The following is a 22,232-nucleotide window of genomic DNA, read 5'->3' on the forward strand; positions in this document are numbered from 1 at the left end:
ATCCGGAGGAGTTTCTCGAGCAAATTGATGAGTGCCGAGACGGATCAGGAATCTCCGACGTGGCGTTGTTGGCCGCGATTCCGTGTTGCCTGACGAAGAAGGCGTCGAAGTGGTATAGGACAGCGCGCGCGAAAATTCTCTCGTGGCCGGAATTTTGTAAGAAATTTAGGAATCACTTCATGAAATTCTATGACCGCGAGGATCTGATGGACGATTTCCAGCGCAGGACTCAAGCGGAGGGGGAGAAAATCACGAGTTATTTAGCTAGCTTTAAGTATATAATTTCGCGATTTCGCCATCCGCCGTCGGAGCGTGAGCAAGTCGAGCTGGCTTATCGCAAACTCCGTCCGAAGTACTACGAATCGAAACCCTCGACGATATCGAGAGGTACGGCTGGATTTACGAGAGGAAGAAGGACTTGGACTTGCGTTACCTTCCACCGCTAGCGGCTGAGAAGATGCAAGTGCCTGGCGCGGCATACACGAGCCAGAGGAAGCCTAAGGTAGCTGCAGTCCAGGAGGCAGAAGAGGGAGCTGCTGGGGTTGAGAGTGTGCCCGGAGGAAAGAAGGGTGGCAAGGGAAGGGGGGAAAAATAAGACTGGGAATAAGGGAGGCGTGTAGGCGTCGCCGTCTAAGGTATCAGCCGAATCCGAAGGCGCGCCGGCGCCATCGCCTCTCTCGTATGCCGCTGCAGTTCAGAACTCGGCGAAAGGACTGTCGCACGCTAATCAAGCTCTCCCGCAGCAAGCTGGAAATCAGCCGCAGAACAGTAATAACGCACCAAATAAGGGCTCTAATGCCAAGACGAAGGCTGTAGATAGCGGATGTACGGTTGGCGCGGGCGGAGAGGCCAAGAAAGAGTATTTCTTGAACGCGAGCGGCGCAAACAAGCCGAACGTGGCAGGCTGATTCTCAAGTGCGCGAAACAGCGAATTTGCGGGGGCGTGTCACACCTGCCAGGGAGTAGGTCATCGCGTGTCGGAGTGCCCACAAGTTGTCTGTTTTGCGTGCCGGATGAAGGGACGTGTGAGCCGACAATGTCCGACGAGGCAGGCACAGGGGACGTTCGTAGAGAATACCTTCTTGTTCGCGAGACCATTGCCAGGGATGTAACAAGCCCGGGGTTACGGTTAGGACATGTCCCACGTGCGCTCCTTTATTCGGAAATCTGGGAAACGCGAAGAGCTATGTACAGAGATAAATCCTGTGTCCCGCAATTCGATCGCGTCTACATGAAAGCAAGAACGGAAACGTAGTGAGAGTAGTGTTGTCGTAGAAGAGCATAGTGTAGTCACGAGTGAGAGTGATGTAGAGTCGAGAGAGTCGGATTATGTCGCGAAAATACACCCGCGACAGGTTTGCTGGGGAGTGCCAAAAATGATAAAAATGCACCTTGACGAGAAAGCTGTATGTCAGACTCCTGCAGAAAGAACGTTGCCGGAAGTGCAGGTGAAGTCTGTGGCTGAGCTTCAACAGAGCTTGAAGCAGCGCGGGTTGGGATAGTTGAAAGGGAGTGAAGCGTTCGGCCGCTCGGTGCCGTGGGTGAACGGCTTGCCTGAGTGGAGCGAAGATGAGTTTTCGCGCCGTGCAATCAAGGCAGTTCAATCTCGCGTCGCGAAACGAAAAGAGATGACTTTTGAGGAGAATTCAAAAGATTTCTCAGACGGTGATGAGGCGGGGTTATGCGAAGCTGGGAGAAATTGCGCGAGTAATCGAGTTGATCGAGAAAAGAGAGGTTCCTGCTGAGCCTGCGCAGGTGAAGCAGAACCTAGCCGGAAGGAGTAAGAGTGTAGGGGAGTTTCAAGTTGAGAAGAAAACGGAATCAAATCAGCTGATGGGCCGTTTTCTGAACTCCTTGAGAAGGAGCAGACGCTTGCCGGCGAATTAGAGAGAGAGAGAGAGAGAGAGAGAGAGAGAGAGAGAGAGAGAGAGAGAGAGAGAGAGAGAGAGAGAGAGAGAGAGAGAGAGAGAGAGAGAGAGAGAGAGAGAGAGAGAGAGAGATAGATGAAAGTGAGGTAGTGGTAGCGGGGTTGACAGCTGACAATCGAAATTATGTGTTTGTCAGTCTCGGCGGTAGAAGAATCTTGGCTTTGTTAGATCCAAGAGCGACGCTCTCGATGGTATCTCCGAAAGTGAGCACTATCGAGGTCGTCTGCTGCCGATTAATATGCGGGTTCAAACTGCGACCGGAAAATTGAGCAAGGTACAAGGGGTTATGCGTGTGAACGTAGACGTAGATCAGAACGCGAGGAAAATCGATTTCAAGGTAGTGCCGGATTTAGATCACGACGCGATTTTAGGGATGGATTTCTGCGAAAAGTACGACGTAGACACGAGGCACGACCGGAAGCTGTGGAGAGTCTGCGAAGGGCCGTGGCACGCGTTCCACCGAGTGTGCGGGTATTTCGGCCGTCGAACCTGATCAGCGCGAGAAGATTCAAAGAGTCGTTGATAGGGTTTTAGCGAATCAGCTGGAAGGCGCGGGTCTGACGTGGATGGCGGAGCATCATATCGTCGTCACGGATTCGCGGCCGATTCGTCATCGCTGAAGACGGCGCTTGCCTAAAATCATGCAATTAATGGTCGAGGAAGTAGAGAGATTATATTTCGAGGGGTTTATAGAGAGATCTACGGGCGATTACACTAACGCGCCGGTTATGGTTCGGAAGGCCGACGGTACGTTTCGGTTTTGCATAGATTTTCGCGATCTAAACAAGATTACGTAAAGAGATGCGTATCCAATGAAGAGCATGGACTCAACAAGGGCGCGTTACTTATCGAAGATTGATTTACGTCAAGCGTATTATCAGATTCCGCTCGCCAAGGTAAGCTGGAAGTATACGGCGTTCGCGTTGCCATGCTCGGGGCTGTGGCAATTCACGCGGATGCCGTTCGGTCTAGTCAACGCGCCGATGACGCTGCAGCGATTGCTCGACGCGTTATTCGGGCCGGAATACGAGCCGCACGTGTTCAGTTTTTTTGACGACTTAGTGATCGCTATCGAGACGTTTGAGGAGCATGTAGAGTGGACCGATAGGGTATTTAGTAAGTTGAAGGAGGCGGGGTTAGTCGTTAACAAGAAGAAGTGTCAGTTTTTCTGCGAGAAAATCCAGTACCTCGGATTCGTGCTCGATCGGGACGGACTAAGGCCGGATCCAGAGAAGGTAGCGCCGGTGCTGGATTATCCTGCGCCGAAAAACGTAAAACAGTTGCGTAGATTTTTGGTGATGGTAGGGTGGTATTCGCGTTTTATCAGCCGGGATTTAGAGTTAAAAATCCCGCTAGTGAAGCTATTGAGAAAGGGGCACCCGATTCTCTACGTGAGTCGAGTGCTCACGCCGGCGGAGAGAAATTACACTGTGACCGAGAAAGAAGCGCTCGGCGTAGTTTGGGCGATTAAAAAACTTCGTCCGTATTTAGAGGGCTATAAATTTCGCGTGATTACGGATCACTCCACTCTAAAATGCCTACAGAATTCACGCGATCCGTCGGGTAGGTTAGCGCGTTGGGCTTTAGAGTTGCAGCAATGGAACTTTGAAATCGAATACCGTAAGGGCGCGTTGAACCACTTGTTGGATGCGTCGTCGAGAGCGTTTGAGCCGGATGAAGAGGTAGCGATGGACCTTGGAGATATGAGTGATGAAGGCGTCATCTGTTACTCGTAGCTCCTATACTCTCTCCCTCCCTCTCTCTCCCTCCCTCTCTGTTCATGCTATTTTCCAGATACATCGCACTCGCTCTAAAAATCATATGCCACTTGAGTTTCTGGATCTATTAAGTACCATTTTATAATGGTTTGCGATTCGCGAATATCACTATCGTTTGTTTATATGAGTAGAATGAAGTGTACCTAGGAGATGTGAGTGACGGGCGAGTCATCCGCAACTTACATTTCGTAGACTTTCTTTTTATGTTTTAGACCGTGCATGCTATATCGGCAATAATAAAAATTTGCCAATAGATTATATGTGAAATTTCAACAACGTATAGTTTACTTAGTCATACCGTTGGATCTTACGAAGACTAGCACAATTAAAAAAAAATCTTTTTTTACGCCATTTTTAGTGCACGAGAATAAAATAAATTTGTCTAAGACCTGTTATACTTTAGTATATGAATCATACTTTAATTAATAAGAACATGGGTAAGTGTACTCTAGTGCTTTTAAAATAACGTATGAGACGATATTATCTGCACACCTTTGGGGCTATCTTCCAGAGGATAGAACGTAGAAGATGTGAGTGAAGGCTAAGTCATCTGTCCCTGACATGTCCTAGACTCTCTCTACATGCAGCTATCAATAGTACAAGAAATGTCGATATCCCCGTTGTGTATCAATGAATATAAACAACGGTCTGGAGATATCATTTACTGGCACTGAAATTATGATGCTTATAATTATAAACACACATATTTCAAGGATTGTACAACATGACAAAGAAGGAGGCATCATGTACCGAAGGTTATGCCTACTTTTGAACTTCTGCGCACCTAATGCGCATCATATTTTCCAGTTCACATTTTACTGGCGCCACCAACAAGAGAATAGTCAGAACTGTTAAACCTTTAGATAGTATAGTCCTGCAACGCTGAACATTGCTTTCACATTCGATCCCGAATTAAACTTGATGTGCGAAACATTCAAGTTTGATGTGTTTCGTATTCGCACGAGAACTTAAATAATTTACGTCTGTTGTTGTCATACAATCAAATACGTACAATACGGAATTATCAGAGTCAGTACTGTGAACAACGTGGTTTTCTAATTGCAAATGGGGACATCGACGAAGAAGAAGAAAAATGGATCTCTAAAAAAAATTAACTTTTAAAAAAGTAAAAAGTTAGGCAAGTTTGATATATTTCGCAACAAAATTACAGATTGAAAAGTACTAAGATCAATCAAACAAAGTCAAGTTTATTATATTTAATCGTGATGAAGCAAGGAACAACTCTCAAGATAATTACTACGTAACTTGCCATGCCCGTTTAATTTTGTTTATTGGTGAACAACTAAAATTTCGTTTTATGTATTAGAACGTCATACAAACACCATAAGTACAATGAAACGGGCATGGCAAGTTACGTAGTAATTATCTTGAGAGTTGTTCCTTGCTTCATCACGATTAAATATAATAAACTTGACTTTGTTTGATTGATCTTAGTACTTTTCAATCTGTAATTTTGTTGCGAAATATATCAAACTTGCCTAACTTTTTACTTTTTTAAAAGTTAATTTTTTTTAGAGATTTCAATCCTTTTTAGTAAATTTTTTTGAGTATTTCATATTCGACGTCGTAGAAATAAAATATAAGCATATTTAGCACCTTTAGATCAAAGCTTTTTTGTAACATTTTTATCACTAACATGAGATCACTGATTGTTCTGATATACACCACCCTCGAATTATTTCTACGCCTAGACACCAAAGAACCACGGCGCGAACTACCCAGAACTCGTTATCGGCCACCCTGTACACCTAGACGCCGTCCTCGTATGATTTATTTACCTAAACACCAAAAACCACGGAGCGCACCACCTAGACGTCGTCATCAGCCACCCTATTTATCTAGACACCTTCGATTAAAATCTATTTAATCTGATTATAACTTTTAGTCGGTTTTAATCGGATTCAATCAGTTGTATTTTTCAACAAATATAACATTTTATTTAAAAACACAACTGTTTAAATCCGATTAAGACCGACTAAAACTTATAATCAGATTAAATAGATTTTAATCGATTAAATAGGCTTTAATTCGATAATTTCCGATTAAGAAATTCAATTAAACCCTATTATCTTTCGAATCGAATTTAATAAGTTATTTTTTACCAGGGTAGATGCCGTCCTCGTATGATTTATTTACCTAAACACCAAAAACCACGGAGCGCACCACCTAGACGTCGTCATCAGCCACCCTATTTATCTAGACACCTTCCTTGAAAGATTTTTACACCAAAACACCGAATACTACGGAGCACACATTTATAATTCAAGCAGAGTAGCAGACAATGTAGGTTCAATAGCTTGTGCGGCCAAATTCACAGTCTAACCACTCGGTAAAACTGCACGCAGCTAACTTAACGGTCTTACCACTTTTTGGGCTGAAGAAAAATTAAGCAAGTGATTTCAGCATTTTTGTTCACCTGCATATTTGTTTATTATGTTAAAGCTGGTTTATTGCTGATATTTTGGTTTAAAATCATAGTTTGGCATACCAGTATAAACATTTATCAAAATTAGCTGGGTACATGAATGATAAATAATTTATTTCCTTAATTGAAAATTCGAGATACCAATATAGAAGTAAATAGTGTCACGGGCGCCGCGGCGTCGTCTGCTTCTCAAACTCGCCTTCGTGGCGCTCCCGCGCCACTTGAAAAGGATGGCCCTCCACTAAAAGGCTGTCGAAGAAGAAGACATTTCGCTTGAAGTAAGTATATTATTATTCTTCCAATTAATACAGCAACGGTATACTATTTCGGGGAATAAAAAATATTTTATAGTGACGAAATACAACATATTATATTAATCAGCATCAATAATTTTCTCAGTCTTAATAAATTTGGCAAACGAATTTTAATAGACAGTCAATCAGAAAGAAAATAGAGTATGGTATAAAAGACTCGAGAATTTGAGAGTTAGTACATTGTAAAATTTAATATTTAAAACTTTTTTCTCGGTGTAAAGTAATTTTCGACAATGATGGATAAAGCATTAATATTAAGAAAAATTGAAATAACTTTTATGTCGGTTTTCATTTATATTTGGTACTATTTAGGCGACAGAAAATAGCAGCACTTACGACATCGGATAAGAAGCTTAGCAAAGAAGAATTCGAAATAGAATGTCAAGAACAGTCCGCAGATTCTGAAACAGTAAAAGATAATAATAGCATAGTTATTGGAAATAGTAGGTCCCTAGAGAAAAGTGAAAATTTCGATAATGTAACTAAAGATGGTTCAGGTTCTGTAACAGTTAGTCCCAATCGTGGTGAAACAAAAATTAATTTTGTTGAATCAAACGAAAAAGAAAGTAACTTTCAGATAGTGAATAATTCAAATTCTGCAGCGGAAAATGTTGATATTGAGGTTAACCATATATTCGGGTCAGAAAATGTTAATGATAATTTCTTGACTTATCCAAAATTAAAAAAGATTCTGGAAAGCGAAAGTCTCCAACAATTTCAAAGTCAAAGTAGATATACATGTATCTAATATTTCAAATACACATCAATGTTGTGAAAGAAATATGAATACGGTAGGGGATGAAGAAATCGATGGCGAAGTATTGGAATTTATTCTAATCGAAGATAAAGTAATGAAAGAAGATGAAGATTCAAAAAAAGATTTCCATGAAGTCGTAAGCAAATCTTCGAATGTTATAAATCATCCGCAGGAGAAACACTGTCTATTAAATTCGAATAGCAATGATTGCATAGATCAAGTACAAGATTTAGACACAGTACGTGAAATAGTTGACTATTTTTCTAGTGAACTTATAAAAATAACTAATGAACATACGAATGTATTGAAATGTGATTTTCGTTTAAAATGTGTTACTCGTCGACGTTTTGGGCTTATGACTAAATTTTATTATAGTTGCAGAAAATGTAATTATAAAAAGTTTATATGTCCTGAAAGTCCAGAAATTTCGAAAAAAAAATGGAAATTAATAAGGCAGCTGTTTTGGGAACAATAAATAATGGAAACGGTCATACACAATTTGCTGAGTTATAAGCATCATTCAACGTCAATTGTATGACTTCTCAACTGATCAGACTTACCGTAAGAATCAACAAATAATACTAGATATACTTAAAGATTGCGCAAATGAGAGCATGATATTAGCAGGCGAAGAAGAAAAAAAGATTGCGATTGTAAATAATCAAGTTCATAATGGAATACAATGGATCATGGTAGTAATCGATGGCAGTTGGATGACCCATAGCTATGGTTCAAATTATAATTCGCTTTCTGAACTTGGAGTAATCATTGGTGCGCGTACTGGTAAAGTTTTATTTGTTGGTGTATGAAACAAAAGTTGTTCAAAATGTGACTGGGCTCTGAGAAATAATAAGAAACAAGCAGAACACAAATGCTACAAAAACTGGAGTTGCAATGCTCCATCCACAGCCATGGGAAGTGATGCAATTTTGGAACGATTCAAATGTAGTATCGCAACACACGGCCTTATATATGAAGTGATTGTTACAGATGGAGACAGCAACGTATACAAAAATATTGTCGACAATAACGTGAATATAATTTTGTTCCTACCAGGATTAGATGTTACAATCATTTGCAGCGTAATTTATGTAGAAATTAACAATCGTATCAAAAACAACACAACCTAGAGGTAGTCAAAAAATCAAGAATTTTACAACTCTTTGTAAGAAAATAAAAGATAACATATATACAATACGCAAATTAGTCGAAGAATCTGTCGATTGTAGAAAAGAGGAACAAAGGGATGTTAAGTTAAAAATAGAAGCTTTGCGATTGGACATTTTGAATATTCCAAGTCATATATTTGGAGAACACAACAATTGTAAGGGAAGAGCTTATCAATGTTTTGAAAATAACAAACCTTTAAACGAAAGAGAAGCTAATTATGTACCTTATTTAAGAAAAACTGGAATGTATCAAAAAATTGAAGAAGCCATAAAAGACATGAGCAATTTTATCGAGAGTCTATTGCATAAGTTATCAAATAATATAGCTGAATCATTTAACAATATTGTCTGCGTTGAAATAGGAGGAAAAAGAATAAATTTTGGACTATACAGTTCATACTTAACTAGAGTGTATGCAGCAGTTATCCGCCATAACACCTAGAAATTTCTCAGTGTAGTTTATGCACATGTATGCCTCTTGTAGCAAATTTGGATTACAAGCGTCAAGCTAAAGTAGCGGCGACTCATCAGAAAAAAGCGTTAGAAGGTCGAAAAAGAAACTTTGGTAGAAGATCTACAGACAAACATTACGGTAAAAATTCTCAAAAAACTGATAAAAGTCATGCGTATATTACGTGAAAGTCATTTAAAAAAATTAAGGGAACAACAGTTAAATCGTGAAACTATTGAAATGAGTACACGAGATCAATACAAATCAATGGATTGGATATCTCTTAGAAAGGAATTATTGACAGCTTCACATTTTGGCCATATCATTCGTAGCCAAGAAAGTACTAGTTGTGCAGCAAGAGTGAAAAGTATTCTGTATCCATCAACTGAGAGGTCAGTAGATATGCAGTATGGATTAGACCACGAAACAGATGCTATACGACAGTAAATATAAAAATTTCTAAATGTGGCTTGCACATTGATCCCATATATCCTTATCTTGCTTGCACCCCTGACGGTTTAATAGAGAAAGATGGTGTTGTAGAAATAAAAACTTCTCTTCAAGCTGCAGGTTTAACAACAGAAGAAGCAATAGTGCGTATTAAAAACTTGAAAACTATTCTTAAACAAAATAAGAGATCTGGTTATGAGCTAAATCAAAATCATCATTTTTATTATCAAGTACAAGGCCAGTTACATATAACTGGAAGGATGTACTGTATATTTGCTCTATGGACACCAAAGAGTATTATACATACTCGAATTGAAAAGAATGATATTTTTTGGAATAAAAATATGGAACCTTCGTTACTTTGATTTTATATAGAATGTATGTTACCTGAAATTCTGGATAGTCATTATAACCGAAGTATGCTTATAAGAGACCCTGCATATATTTTAAAAGCAAAAGAGTCCAAGATTAAAGCTAAGGCAGAAAATGATTTATTAAATCCTACAATACTAGTAAAATGTAAAAACATTAAAAAAGAAGACGTGATAGATAGTGCTCAAAACCAAAGTAAAACAGGTGTAAACAAAAGAAAAGGTATTTTAAGAAGAAAGGTATCGTCAAAGAAAATGCACAATGATAACGAAATGCAATTTGTCAATCACGACAGAAATTATATTTGGTCAGAGAGTGATAATGCATCAACACTAATGTTTATAGAACATAGGGATATAACCATAAACCAAGTTGAGATAAATGTTTTACCCGTTCATTCCAAATTGAATGATGCTTTATTAGATGCATTTATACGTTTAGTACAAAAAAGCCAAAACTTATATGAAATGCAAAGTGTGATGTATGAACCGTACGAGCGTCTTGCTCAGCCAATTGCATTAACCAAAGGCACAGCAATAATTGGCTCGTGCCATGATCACTGGCGTGTGGCCTATTATGACGGTAATATTATTAAGATCTATGATAGTCTCATAGCACACACAGGAGGAAGATTGCACGTGAAAAAAAAATTTAAATAAGCGATTTCCTAATGCAACAAAAATAGTACGTTCGAAAATGAGTATGCAACAACCTGATGGTTGCAGTTGCGGCATTTATTCTGCTGCGATAGTTGTTGATATTGTATCAGGAATCAATACATTTACTGTAAATTATTCTTCGAACGTGCTAAAAATGAGGGAACATTTTGTCAAATTGATCGTAGATGATCAACTATCTACGTTTCCAAGACAATAAATTGCATTAGATAATATTATTAATTTGAGGCACTTACACACTATGTAGTACATTACGATACGTGTGACCTAAGTGGCATTTTATTACACGGCGCGTAGTTAGCGCCGATACCGGAACGCCGTGTAAAAAAATGCCAACTTAGGTTGCGAGTATCGTAAACTATTTTATAGCACTGCGTGACCTAAGTCCGCGTTTATGTCGCGTCTATATCTCCGTGACCTGAGTAGTTCTTTATTGCACCGCGCTTTAAACCCACGGTGCAGTCAGGACTGCTTAGGGCACGCAGACGCTATAAAATAGTGTACGATACTCGCAACCTAAGTTGTCATTTTATTACACGGCGGACGCTTAACTCGCCGTGCCAGAAAATGCCACATGCGACACTTGAATCGTAATCTACTATAATTGTAATATAGTATTAACGGCAACAAATTACGTCAGGTCAAGCTATAATATAGTACAATTCGATACTAGTGCTCTATGGCATGACAAGTATTGTCGCGTTTAGTGACATCACTACGTTCTTATTGACTTCTATACTTATTTTTAAATAATTGTGTTCATAAAAATATCGTAAAAAAATTGTTTAGTAGCGTATAGTAACAGAACTAAGTATTTGCGATTAAATATAGTGTAGCGAACAGTTGCACGCGATAAATTAATCGTGATACAATGTAGTCTAATGTACAGTTACATAAAATAAAGTATTTTCGATAAAATATAGTGTAACGTACAGTCACACGTAATGGAGTATTTGCGATTTCAATACAGTGCAACCTATAGTTAAGCAATGAAGTTCTGTCAATACAATATTCATAATAGTTGAATCAATAGAACAGATATAACATCGATTCGGAGAGATGAAAAAATAATTATTTGGTTACATCTCACGGAAAGGGGCGTTGGAGCAGAAGAAAGGGCCTTTTCTTAGCATTCATAATCTAAATGTACACAATATTTTTTTACTTAAATTTTATAATGTATAAAACATATATATGGTCTTGATTAATATAGTACATAATGCAATGCAATATCATTCACAATAAAAATTGTGTCTTTAACATACAGTTACTGTAATGTGTGGTTACACTTGCCTTTCACGGCGCAGCATAAGTCGTTACATGCATGGTGAGACTGGTGACAGCGTTCAGTGGTATAGATTTTAACCTCCGTGCACAAAGCAAACGTTGATTGCAGATCGCTGTACCGAGCACTGGGTATCAAGGTGCTCGTTTGTTGAGTACTGCACTTTACAGTGATACCTTTTCTTCGTGCATGTATGCTGCTGCCGAACCGCCCTAACCTAATTCAATATCGCGCCTGGCGGTGTGGTGTAGAGTAAGTTGCCGTAATCTTCACATCATATCGTGTTCGCTCTCGCCGGGTATGCGGAGCCGGAGACTACGGGTCGGTAGTACATTAGAGGAGAAAGAAGCATTGTTACGTGAATGTTCGACATGTACGCCTCATCAAGTTGGACGAAAAAGTGTTGTTGGAGTCGGCGGCTGGACGCTGGACAAGACATTCATGGGCGACTCCACATACAACGGATAGTTCATGTTGTCGACGATATAAGCTTTTTAGGTTAGGTCCGCTTGACAAAAGACTTGACAGCGTTGCATTTAGGTGAGATCAGTGCTACATTCAGTAACAAAAATATTCATGTCTGTTGACGAATTGTCAGTTGTGCTGCCGGCAGCGCGGTCTGAGCCCCTGCTATATCTTCCTGTCTGAACAAGCAGCGTTTAGAGCAGCTGCTAATTACAGCTAAAGTCTGCAAAAGTGTCTCTTTCTTGCTGGGTTTTCAATGTTTAGAACTACGGTTGATACTACTATTGGACCCTGCAGATGTGTTGGAGTACTATCTAGCTGAAATTGCTGTTACATAGTTATACTTCATGATGAACGTTGCTGAAGATGTGTGCTGCCCTTTTTCCAAGGAACTGAAACTGAGATTCAACTTTGAAGTATGTATCTCTTCTCTATTAAAAGGTCGATTCCTTTCTAATTTCACCATGTGTGTTTACAGAGTTTGGAATCAGCTAACAGCGTCACCCAGGATTTCAGTTACAGATGGAAGAATGAAAATTAGCTGACAATGGTACAAGACGAGTATGGTTACAATACAATACAATCCATTACTATTTTTCTTATGATTGTATGATGTTTTCAGGTGCTATGAGAGACCAAAGGAAAAATAAGAGAGATGCCAGACCTGGATCAGCGTTACAACCAGGATAACGCAGCTACCACCGTTGAGATGTAACCTTTGAAAGAGAAGTCTGCTAGCTGTTTCAAGGTTATAGAATGCAAGGAAGTTTGTATTCTCTCATGAAGTTACATGAAACATAGGATTGGATTGCTCAGCCTATTAGGATTATTTTCAGGGGGATAATATTAAGAGACTGTTCTTTATGTTAAAAAGAAAGTGATAGAGCATTTCCTTAATTTATTTTATTTCTTATCAAGTGCTCCAAAATGTTATAACTTGGTCAAACCTCGAGTTAAGTTTTTAACAGCTTGCATCAAGTGTACCGCGGCTTGCTTAACTTTTGAAGGCTTTGTATTGTACATGTTAATGTACGCGTATTACAGTTAAATCTTTTTTGCTTCGTAAAGAAAGCTACATAAAAGGTACTCGATTTTTTCACATATTTATAATTCAACATTATATTTTAATATTAGTCTTAAAAATTAGTCGTTATTGTAAAATTCAATTGCAAATACTCGACATTATACGATACGTATCTTGGTGACTGCTAAAGAAAAAATTTATGTTCAAGAATGACCTTGATTGCTTAGCGTACTTTGAGTTTGCAGTGAAAGGAAATTTACTATTGAAAACTATTAAGGAGCCACCATACCTTTTATATAAATATACTTTGCTCCCAACTTCTAGAAAATTAGCTACTTTTTTGATTCTCAAAAAATTATAATCAATAATTTTTATCACTACCTATGCGTGGATGCGAGCTCGATAGCATTACTCAAAGGGATTTCTGGAGAAGAAATAATTATAAGTGCGCTATCGCGACCGGTCAGTTGAGGGTTGGATCAGATCGTCAATTGTTTTGATAGGCCGGGAAAGCTTAATAGTAAAAAAAATTTTTCCTCAGGATTTTTTCTTGGATCCTGTTGACGAATGCTATTCAGCTTGCTTCTGTGCACAGTTGAAATTTTTTGAGTATCAGAAAAGTAACCAATTTTCCAGAAGTTAAGAGCGAAGAACTAACAAATTTAACGTTGTTAGTATATCTATGCAAAAGGTATGGTGGCTCCTCAAATATTATTTGTTAAATAAAATATTCCATGAAATCTGTACTTTTAAAACAATGTAAGATTTATTTTCTATATTTGTGATAAAAACGCATCATCAAATGGATGTATAACTTAATTTATAGACCAAAAGGAAATTTATATTTTATTTTCTTGCGACCGGTAGGTCAATTGTCTAGTAATTGTGAATAATCACTAATGTATGTTTCACGAAATTTTAATACATTTGTAGACATGCACTAGTCTTTTGCAAAAGTTATTATTTTATAAAAAAATATGAAAGTTGTTTTATATTGATAGTATATTATAATTATAATATAAAGCGCTAAAGATACTGTTGATATCAAAGACAATATTAGATACTGTTATAGTTCTATTGATACAAAATCCTACTGGCGATATAGAAAAAATAAATGTAAATGACGAAATGCAATTGCATTGTCACTTTCAGAGACAAAGGATAAGTTATCGTACACCGCGACTATTATAAGGCTCTGCGTGGTCGTTGCTATTTGTCACGAATGTAATTATTTATTATTTGTTGATATTAGTTGGATCTTTTTAACTGAAAATAGTCTAGATATAGTATATTTCAATTTCATTTTATTTTTTAAAATTCAGTGAGAGGTGAGAAATAACAAGGGTGGAGGAAGCCACGTGCCAATGAATTGGCAACGATTTTTCAATAACAACTAGCAAGACGTAATAACTTTATGCAATTTTTTGAAAAAGTCAGTATATATCCACCTTGTGGCGATAATGTATCATTGTAAAAAAAATTAATTAATTATGTATGGTAGATTCATACTTTTATACTATAAGTATTAAAATTTATACAACTAGTGTACGTACAGTATGCAATATATTGTAGTCAGTGTGTATATAAATAATGTATACGTAACTATTGGTGTACGTACAGTACATCAAATATTTGTGATAATGTAAGCGTAGTACACTGACAGTGTAGATAGATTAGCAAGCATCAAGTATCAAATATTAGCATTTAAATAATAGGCATAACATTAGAAAAAATAGACCAATGACAACTATATAACCTTAGATCTTGAAGTTATGTTGCTTTATTTTGATTTGGAAACCCTTATGTGAGGTGCTTGAACGGACCAAAAACATATAGATCAGTCCTGAAAGCTATTGTTACACATACTGCCAGTATATATACACACACACATGCACATACACACACATACACATACACATACACACACACACTCACATACATATATATATATATATATATATATATATATATATATATATATATATATATATATATATATATATATATATATATTACTTTCAGTATAGGTTCAGTGTATAGATATAATACCAGTGTACCTACAGTAGAAGTAAATTACTATCAGTGTATGAACAGTACACATAAAATTAGTGTCAGTGTACGTATAGTACACACATATAAACGAACAAGTATTCAGTGTAACTACTGGCACCGATATAGTTCACATATGTGTAAAATGTTTATGTCCCATATAAATTATGGTGTTTTTATTACTTATTATTATTGTAAATTTTAATAATAAGTTAATAAAATGCAATGAATAAAAAATCAATAAGTCATTGCATGATTTTTCTGCAGGATAAGAAAATCCGCATTTTTGCAATTAGAAAAATAAAATTGTTTACCAATTGTTTATGGAAATAATATAAACGGTCTATAAGTATATACGAATGAATATTGTTGAATGAGTCAAATATATTGTGGTTTTGCGTACTTCGTTCAATGTAGATATGTCTGATCAGTGCCATCTATAGCTACTAATCAAATTCATTATTAGTATCAGAATATGACATAAAGGGCTCCACAGCCCAATTCTTTTTAGTTTGTAAGATTTCTCTGCCGGTAACGGCGAAAACACAGAAAGCGCGGACCTCAACGAAAACGTTTTCTGAGTCCGGCATCCCCTTAAGTCGCGGCCGAGATAGGTCCTTCTGCCACTTAGACATCAAAATACAGTCGTACAATTTTGAAATTTCTGATAACTAATTTTACGCTGTGAAGCTTGTACAAGGTATTACGAGTCGAAATCATAATACAATGATACAAATTTTTGAGAATGGATTCATATAAGAGATGCATAAAGCTCACAAGGTTTAATATAAACAATTTAGGAAACATCTTTTTTTTAATAAAAATACATTTTATTATCCTCATATATATCTTACCTGAATTTCCCACCGACTTTGATTGGCCAGAAGCAACTACTGATGATGATCCGGGAAGTACAATTGCCGCTGGACTATAAGAATGTATCAAGGCTCCACTTCGTGGCAATGTGCTGCTACCACTTAAGTAATAACCACTACCAGAGTTTGAATTTTTAGTATTCTGCAACCAAATTAAGTATTAAGTAGCAAGTATGATACAACCTAATGCACATGAAGTAAGACTTTAAATCATTTTTCCATGCAATGCTCTTCATGCATTTTGTAAACAATGTGATTCAGGTATCTCGCAATTAAATGTTGACCTAATAGGAATGTGCAAAATCATAAATAGTAATTATAAACAGGATGATCGAGAAAATTCCTAAATATTTTTTGTGCAACAAGGCAAGATCCCATTTCTCATCAATTTTGTGTCAAAAAATATCCATGATCAAATCATTAGTATAAATAAATTCTTGTGGGATTCTTTTAACATTATTTCCTAATTTGAATTTTGTTATATTTTTACTTTCTCTTACATAAAAAAGTCAATTTTTAAATTCATATTTTTTATTTTGTAATCTCAAATTCTCATTTAATGATCATTTTATAAAAAATGACCATCGTATACTTTTTTTTACATATGATTCCATTATTTTTGTTCGATTACTGTGACGTACTAAAGAAAGTATTTGTTTGAAGTCACCAGATCCCATTAAGCGTTTAAATACAACACCAATCAAAATAAGAATATACATACATTTTTTACACATACGATCACCGCCATTGGAGCAATTATAAGCAAGAAAAAGAAGCAGTACTTTTCCAATACAGCTCCATTTGACAAACATAGGAACAAGAATAAAAAATCTCTAGCAAGTGCGCATGTGTGCCGATTACCCGTGAAAATGGTAGTTTTTAGAAAAAGTCGATACGGGATATTAAAAATAAGATATAAAGAAAACAAGTCAATAAGTGATTAAATTATTATGGCAACATCCATCAACAGCGATAGATCATTCAAATAAAATATGTGGGGAACATCAGCTACAGCATGGAAATCACAACGCGGGTAACTTAAGATTGAAACGCGAAAGGACCGTATTGAAACCAACAAAAAGCAGCAGGAGAGCTAGTTATGATGTCGATTTCCTAAAACTGGAGATAATAAAATAACATGTTCATGATATCAACTATCACAGCTCTATTAAAACGAGAATCGAAAAAAAAGCTTGAAAGTAAAGGGTACTGGGCAGTCAGTTTTTCCAGAGTAACCGAACAGTCAGTTACTTTGCCAATCGCCAGACCAGATCAAAGTATTAAAACACAAGCTATCGTCCAGTAATATTATTAAAGGAAGTTCACTCCGACGAAACTTAAAAGTAACCGGCAACGGGCCATCTCCGAACCCACGAGAAGACACTTCGTGAAAAAAATCGGACACATTGAGGCGCCTTTAAGTCTGCACCTGCGCTACATTTTGGAAAAGAAGCTGCGAGTTAACTAAGACGAAGACTGTGGAAGTGCCTTTTCAGCCATGCAGCAGCTGTAAACGCCCTATAAGCTGCGTATAAGGGCTAGGCTGGAGGCCAAGAAGAGGCAGGGCTGCCGAACGCTCGTCAGAGAAGGGAGACTCTACATGCGCTGTAACGATGACAGCGAGCGTGCTACCATCATCAACACCGACGCCGAGCTGGAGACTTGTTTAGCCCGGTTTCCGCCCGCTGCCAACATCGTCCAACACTGAGGCTACAACACACACACATCATTCCACCACACCCACCATCAAGCTCATCTGCCACGTCTTCATCTGGTTCTAAGGTATCTCTGTCCGAAGGTCTACGAGTCTGTCATTTTAGTGCGAACTCGCTTACGGGTCACATTAAGATGATCCTGCTTTTCTTATCCACTCGCTCTCCATTCCACGTAATAGCTGTTACTGAGACCTGGTTGAGCGACAAGGTAACGTCCATCCCTTCACTGGACGACTACCTACTGTACAGACGAGGCAGAAACAGAAACGGAGGAGGTGTGGCCCTCTACATACACAAATCTCTGACAGTTAGCGTTATTTCATCATCTGACGGTGAATGGTCTGGCAATCCAGGCAAGCCTGAATATCTCTTCTGTGAGGTATCGGCAAAGGGAGTCTCTCCTATCTTCGTGAGGGTTGTGTATCGTCCACCTCATGCTCCATTCGTCCAAGGCTTCCTAACTTCATAGACCAACTAACAACCCACGTGCACAACTATTCCACGAAGGTCATCATGGGACACTTCAACTCTGTCCAACTTTCTTCTTCTGAAGAAGCCAAGTTCATCAAGGCCTTCATTGATGAAAACTCCCTTTCATCTGTTCCCTATGCTGCCACGCACCACAAACAGGGTTCTGATACCTGGCTTAACTTGTGTCTAATCGACGAGCAGTATCGCCTGCTGTCATACTGGAAGACAAACTCATCTTTCATCAGCGGACATGACCTTATCACGGCCACTCTCGACGTACAGATTCCATGATACGTACTTAACACTTACTCTTACAGGAACTCCAGGCTCGATTCGGATCTCCGCATATATAGGCTAGCTAGAGACAATGCTCACAAACAGGTCGAGGAAGCCAGGCTGAATTATTACTATTCACGCCTGTCAATCTTGACTGATATTGCCGAGATCTGGAGAGAACTGGAGAAACTTGGAATTTCTGCCACCAAGGCCACTTCACCATCTCGTTTTAGCACAGATGAACTCAACCAGCATTTCAGCCCGATCTCCAATGATCCGTTACCTCCTGCTGTTGAGGATTATCTTCTCACCCTGGAAAGTCTTGACCTCCCGGAGCATTTCGAGTTCAGCACCATAACGGAATCGGATGTGTTGGTTGCAGTATCACACTTAGACACTCAGGCCAGGGAAGCGACGGAATCCCTCCGGTTGTCATCTCAAAAGTATTGCCAGTTCTCGCTCCCCTACTAAGTCATATTTTCAACCTGTCTCTGAGCGAACCCTGTTTCCCATCTACCTGGAAAATGTCACTTGTGCGTGCACTCAATAAAGTCAGTTCACCAACAGCCCTGACTGACTACCGTCTGATTTCACTTCTCTGCTTTCTCTCCAAGGCCCTGGAGTAGTTGGTGCACAGGCAAGTCTCACAATACTTTGAATCAAGACTCTTACTAGACAACTTTCAAACAGGCTTCCGCACTGGCCACAGCACTCAGTCTGGCCTAATTAAGCTAACTGATGATGTCAGGGTCGGGATAAACAAAAAGAAAGTGACACTTCTCCTCCTCTTTGACTTTAGCAAGGCGTTTGACACTGTATGTCACGTCCGGCTCCTGAGAAAGCTATGCACCTTCGACTTCTCTAAGCAGGTCATCCGCTGGTTTTCCTCCTATCTCACTAGGAGAGAGCAGGCCATTGTTGGTGACAATAGCGAGCGTTCCTCTCCGCGGTGTCTTAACATCGGCGTCCCGCAGGGCTCCGTCTTAGGTCCCTTGCTGTTCGTATTGTACATCAACGACATTGGTTTCTGCCTTGATTCCGATGTTTCCCATCTTATCTATGCGGATGACTTACAAATTTACAGGCAATGCCACCTCGAGGAGCTCGATTCTTTATCAAACAAGATGAGTTCTAATGCTGAGAGGATAATGGGCTGGGCTGCGCAAAACAGGCTTAAACTCAATGTTAATAAAACCAAATCAATTGTCCTGAGCACCCCTTACTACATAAATTTACTTCACTTAACAGCTAACACTTTCATTAATATCGGGGGTGTCCAGGTCAGCTTTGAATCCTCTGTGCGTAATCTGGGATTGGTGCTTGACTCTAAACTTACGTGAAAGGTGCACGTTGCACAAGTGTGTAAGCGTGCTCACTCGCTAATGTACAGGCTCTACTTTGTCAGAAAGAGTACCAATCTCAGGTTGCGCAAGCATCTTGTGCAAGCGCTCCTATTTCCGATCATCGACTACTGTTCTCTTGTATACTGTGACCTGACGCAGGAACTCGACTTAAATCTACAGAGGCTCGTGAATACAAGAATTCGGTACATCTATGGTGTAAGGAGAGATGAGCACATCTCTCCGTACAGGCGGGAGCTGCAGTGGCTAACCACTGCCGGACGCAGGAAGTACTTCATAGCTTGTTTCCTACGTAAAATGTTTAACTCGGTCGTACCATCATACGTACTGGCCTTTTTTGACTTCCGCGTCACACTCCGGACTGTGAGGGGCGAGGTGACACCTCTGGAAATTTCTGCTTTCGCGACGGAGACGCTGAGGAACTCGTTTCATATCAACACTTCATCCACTGTCACTTTCAAAAAAGTTGCTAAGGATCACTTTTTTCAACTCGAAAACACATAACTCGTTCACAGTCCACGCACACGCACACACCTACTTTCTCGCTCATTCCACCTCTCACTATACATATTCTAAACATGCCTCAATTTGTTATCTATTGTTTTTCTTTTCTCACTTGTAATGCTGTAAACTTACAATTGTACAATATAATACACGCAAAATAAAACTAATCTCTCTCTCTCTCTCTCTCTCTCTCTCTCTCTCTCTCTCTCTCTCTCTCTCTCTCTCTCTCTCTCTCTCTCTCTCTCTCTCTCTCTCTGCTGTATGTATTCATGCATATTATAAGATGCAATTTGCAGATTTGGTCCAGATTAAAGGATTGCTGCAAATAATTTTTGGTGCAGATATGATCTTTTTTTTATCTATGGGTTTGTGAATATAAAATGACGAATGCTGTATGTATTCATGCATATTACGAGATGCAATTTGCAGATTTGGTCCAGATTAAAGGATTGCTGCAAATAATTTTTGGTGCAGATATGATCTTTTTTTTTATCTATGGGTTTGTGAATATAAAATGACGAATGCTGTATGTATTCATGCATATTACGAGATGTAATCTGCAGGTCTGGTCCTGATGAAAGGTTTACTGCAAATAATTATTTCTGCAGATATCACTTTTTTTTTAATGCCATGTGTTTGTGATTATGAAGTGACGAAAATCCTTATGAAATAATTTTCTTCATATAAAGATGACTCACATGAGTTATTTCAGTAAGAAAAGTTAAATTGATAATAAACAATATAAATTTCTTCAAATAAGCCATAATTTATGATCGAATAGATGTTTCAAACAAACATAACAATAAATGATATACTTTGCATAATCCCTATTGATAAATCTCGAATGAGATCTCTACTGTTAGGTATATTGCTCTAATAGACTTAAATACTCTTATGAAGTTTGTTATTATTTAAAATTATTTTTTAAATAGTAAGACCTTATTCAAAAATAGATGAATCGAAAAATTTTGAGCAATATTTTGATTTTAAAGTATCAGACATGAAAACTCCAAGTGAGAATATTATAGTGGTTTCACAATCAATAAAGTGTCTTTTGATTATTGCCAACTGAATTTCATCTCTTAATAAAATTTCAAAAATCCTTACGCAAACTTACTGATAAAGTTTTGACCGAAGATCTCACTTGAGATTGTTTAATAAGGATTGTTAAAATAGTATATTTTGATACAAGTGCGCAAACTCGCTTTACTCAGTCGACAAACTTCTCTGCAAATATCTCTGCACATTATGTTCGTAAGGGCAACAATTAGTTTTTGAGTTGTAATGGTTAGGATAGTTTGCAGGATGCGTCTAAAATTGCTAGTAATCCAAAAATCGCCATGAAAAAACGCACATGCATAACTTAAAATCTTATTTTTCATGAATTGGTAAAAGAATCGGTAAAAAGCGCCTGAGTTAATTAAAATTCATTAAATAAAATCTCAGATCCTATCGATGCAGTTTTCAGTTATACAGAGTTTAGAAAATAAGAGAAAAAAATTGGACCTTAATATCTTTGAAACTACCTGGTTTTAAATGAAAAATAAAATTTATGAGACGAATATTTTTTTGTTATTTTGCAGGATTTAACCCAGGATAGACCCCTTAAGAGGTGTCAAAGTCAATTTTTACTGACTCAGTCGATAGTGCGAGTAATCTGTTAAAAATGACTTAAATCTATATAAATATAATAAATCCTGCAAAACCAAGACATCGTTGCCCTCTCCCTCGTCGCCGAGAAAACTTTGAAATATATTAAAAAATCGCATCTTTCAAGGTTTTCTCAGCGACATCTTGTTATAATAACTTGAAACTCTGCGCTATAATCTATTTCTTAGCAGCAGAAGGAAAAACTTTTTCACAAC

General features: G+C 38.2%; 1 protein-coding gene across 37 annotated transcripts in view; it reads right to left on the reverse strand.

The window, feature by feature from the left end:
- Positions 1–22,232, reverse strand: part of LOC100118566 (coiled-coil domain-containing protein AGAP005037) — a 1,551,999-nt gene that overhangs the window by 909,182 nt on the left and 620,585 nt on the right. For all 37 annotated transcript variants that reach the window (XR_004345134.1, XR_004345131.1, XR_004226356.2 and 34 more), the window contains one exon: positions 16,020–16,182. Coding sequence is in view for 30 of the 37 variants with exons in the window: in XM_032601341.1 (XP_032457232.1) it covers positions 16,020–16,182 (163 nt within the window). In the remaining 7 variants the exon portion in view is untranslated. The remainder of the gene's footprint in view (positions 1–16,019; positions 16,183–22,232) is intronic.

Source organism: Nasonia vitripennis, assembly GCF_009193385.2.
Source record: "Nasonia vitripennis strain AsymCx chromosome 1 unlocalized genomic scaffold, Nvit_psr_1.1 chr1_random0005, whole genome shotgun sequence".
NCBI lineage: Eukaryota > Metazoa > Arthropoda > Insecta > Hymenoptera > Pteromalidae > Nasonia > Nasonia vitripennis.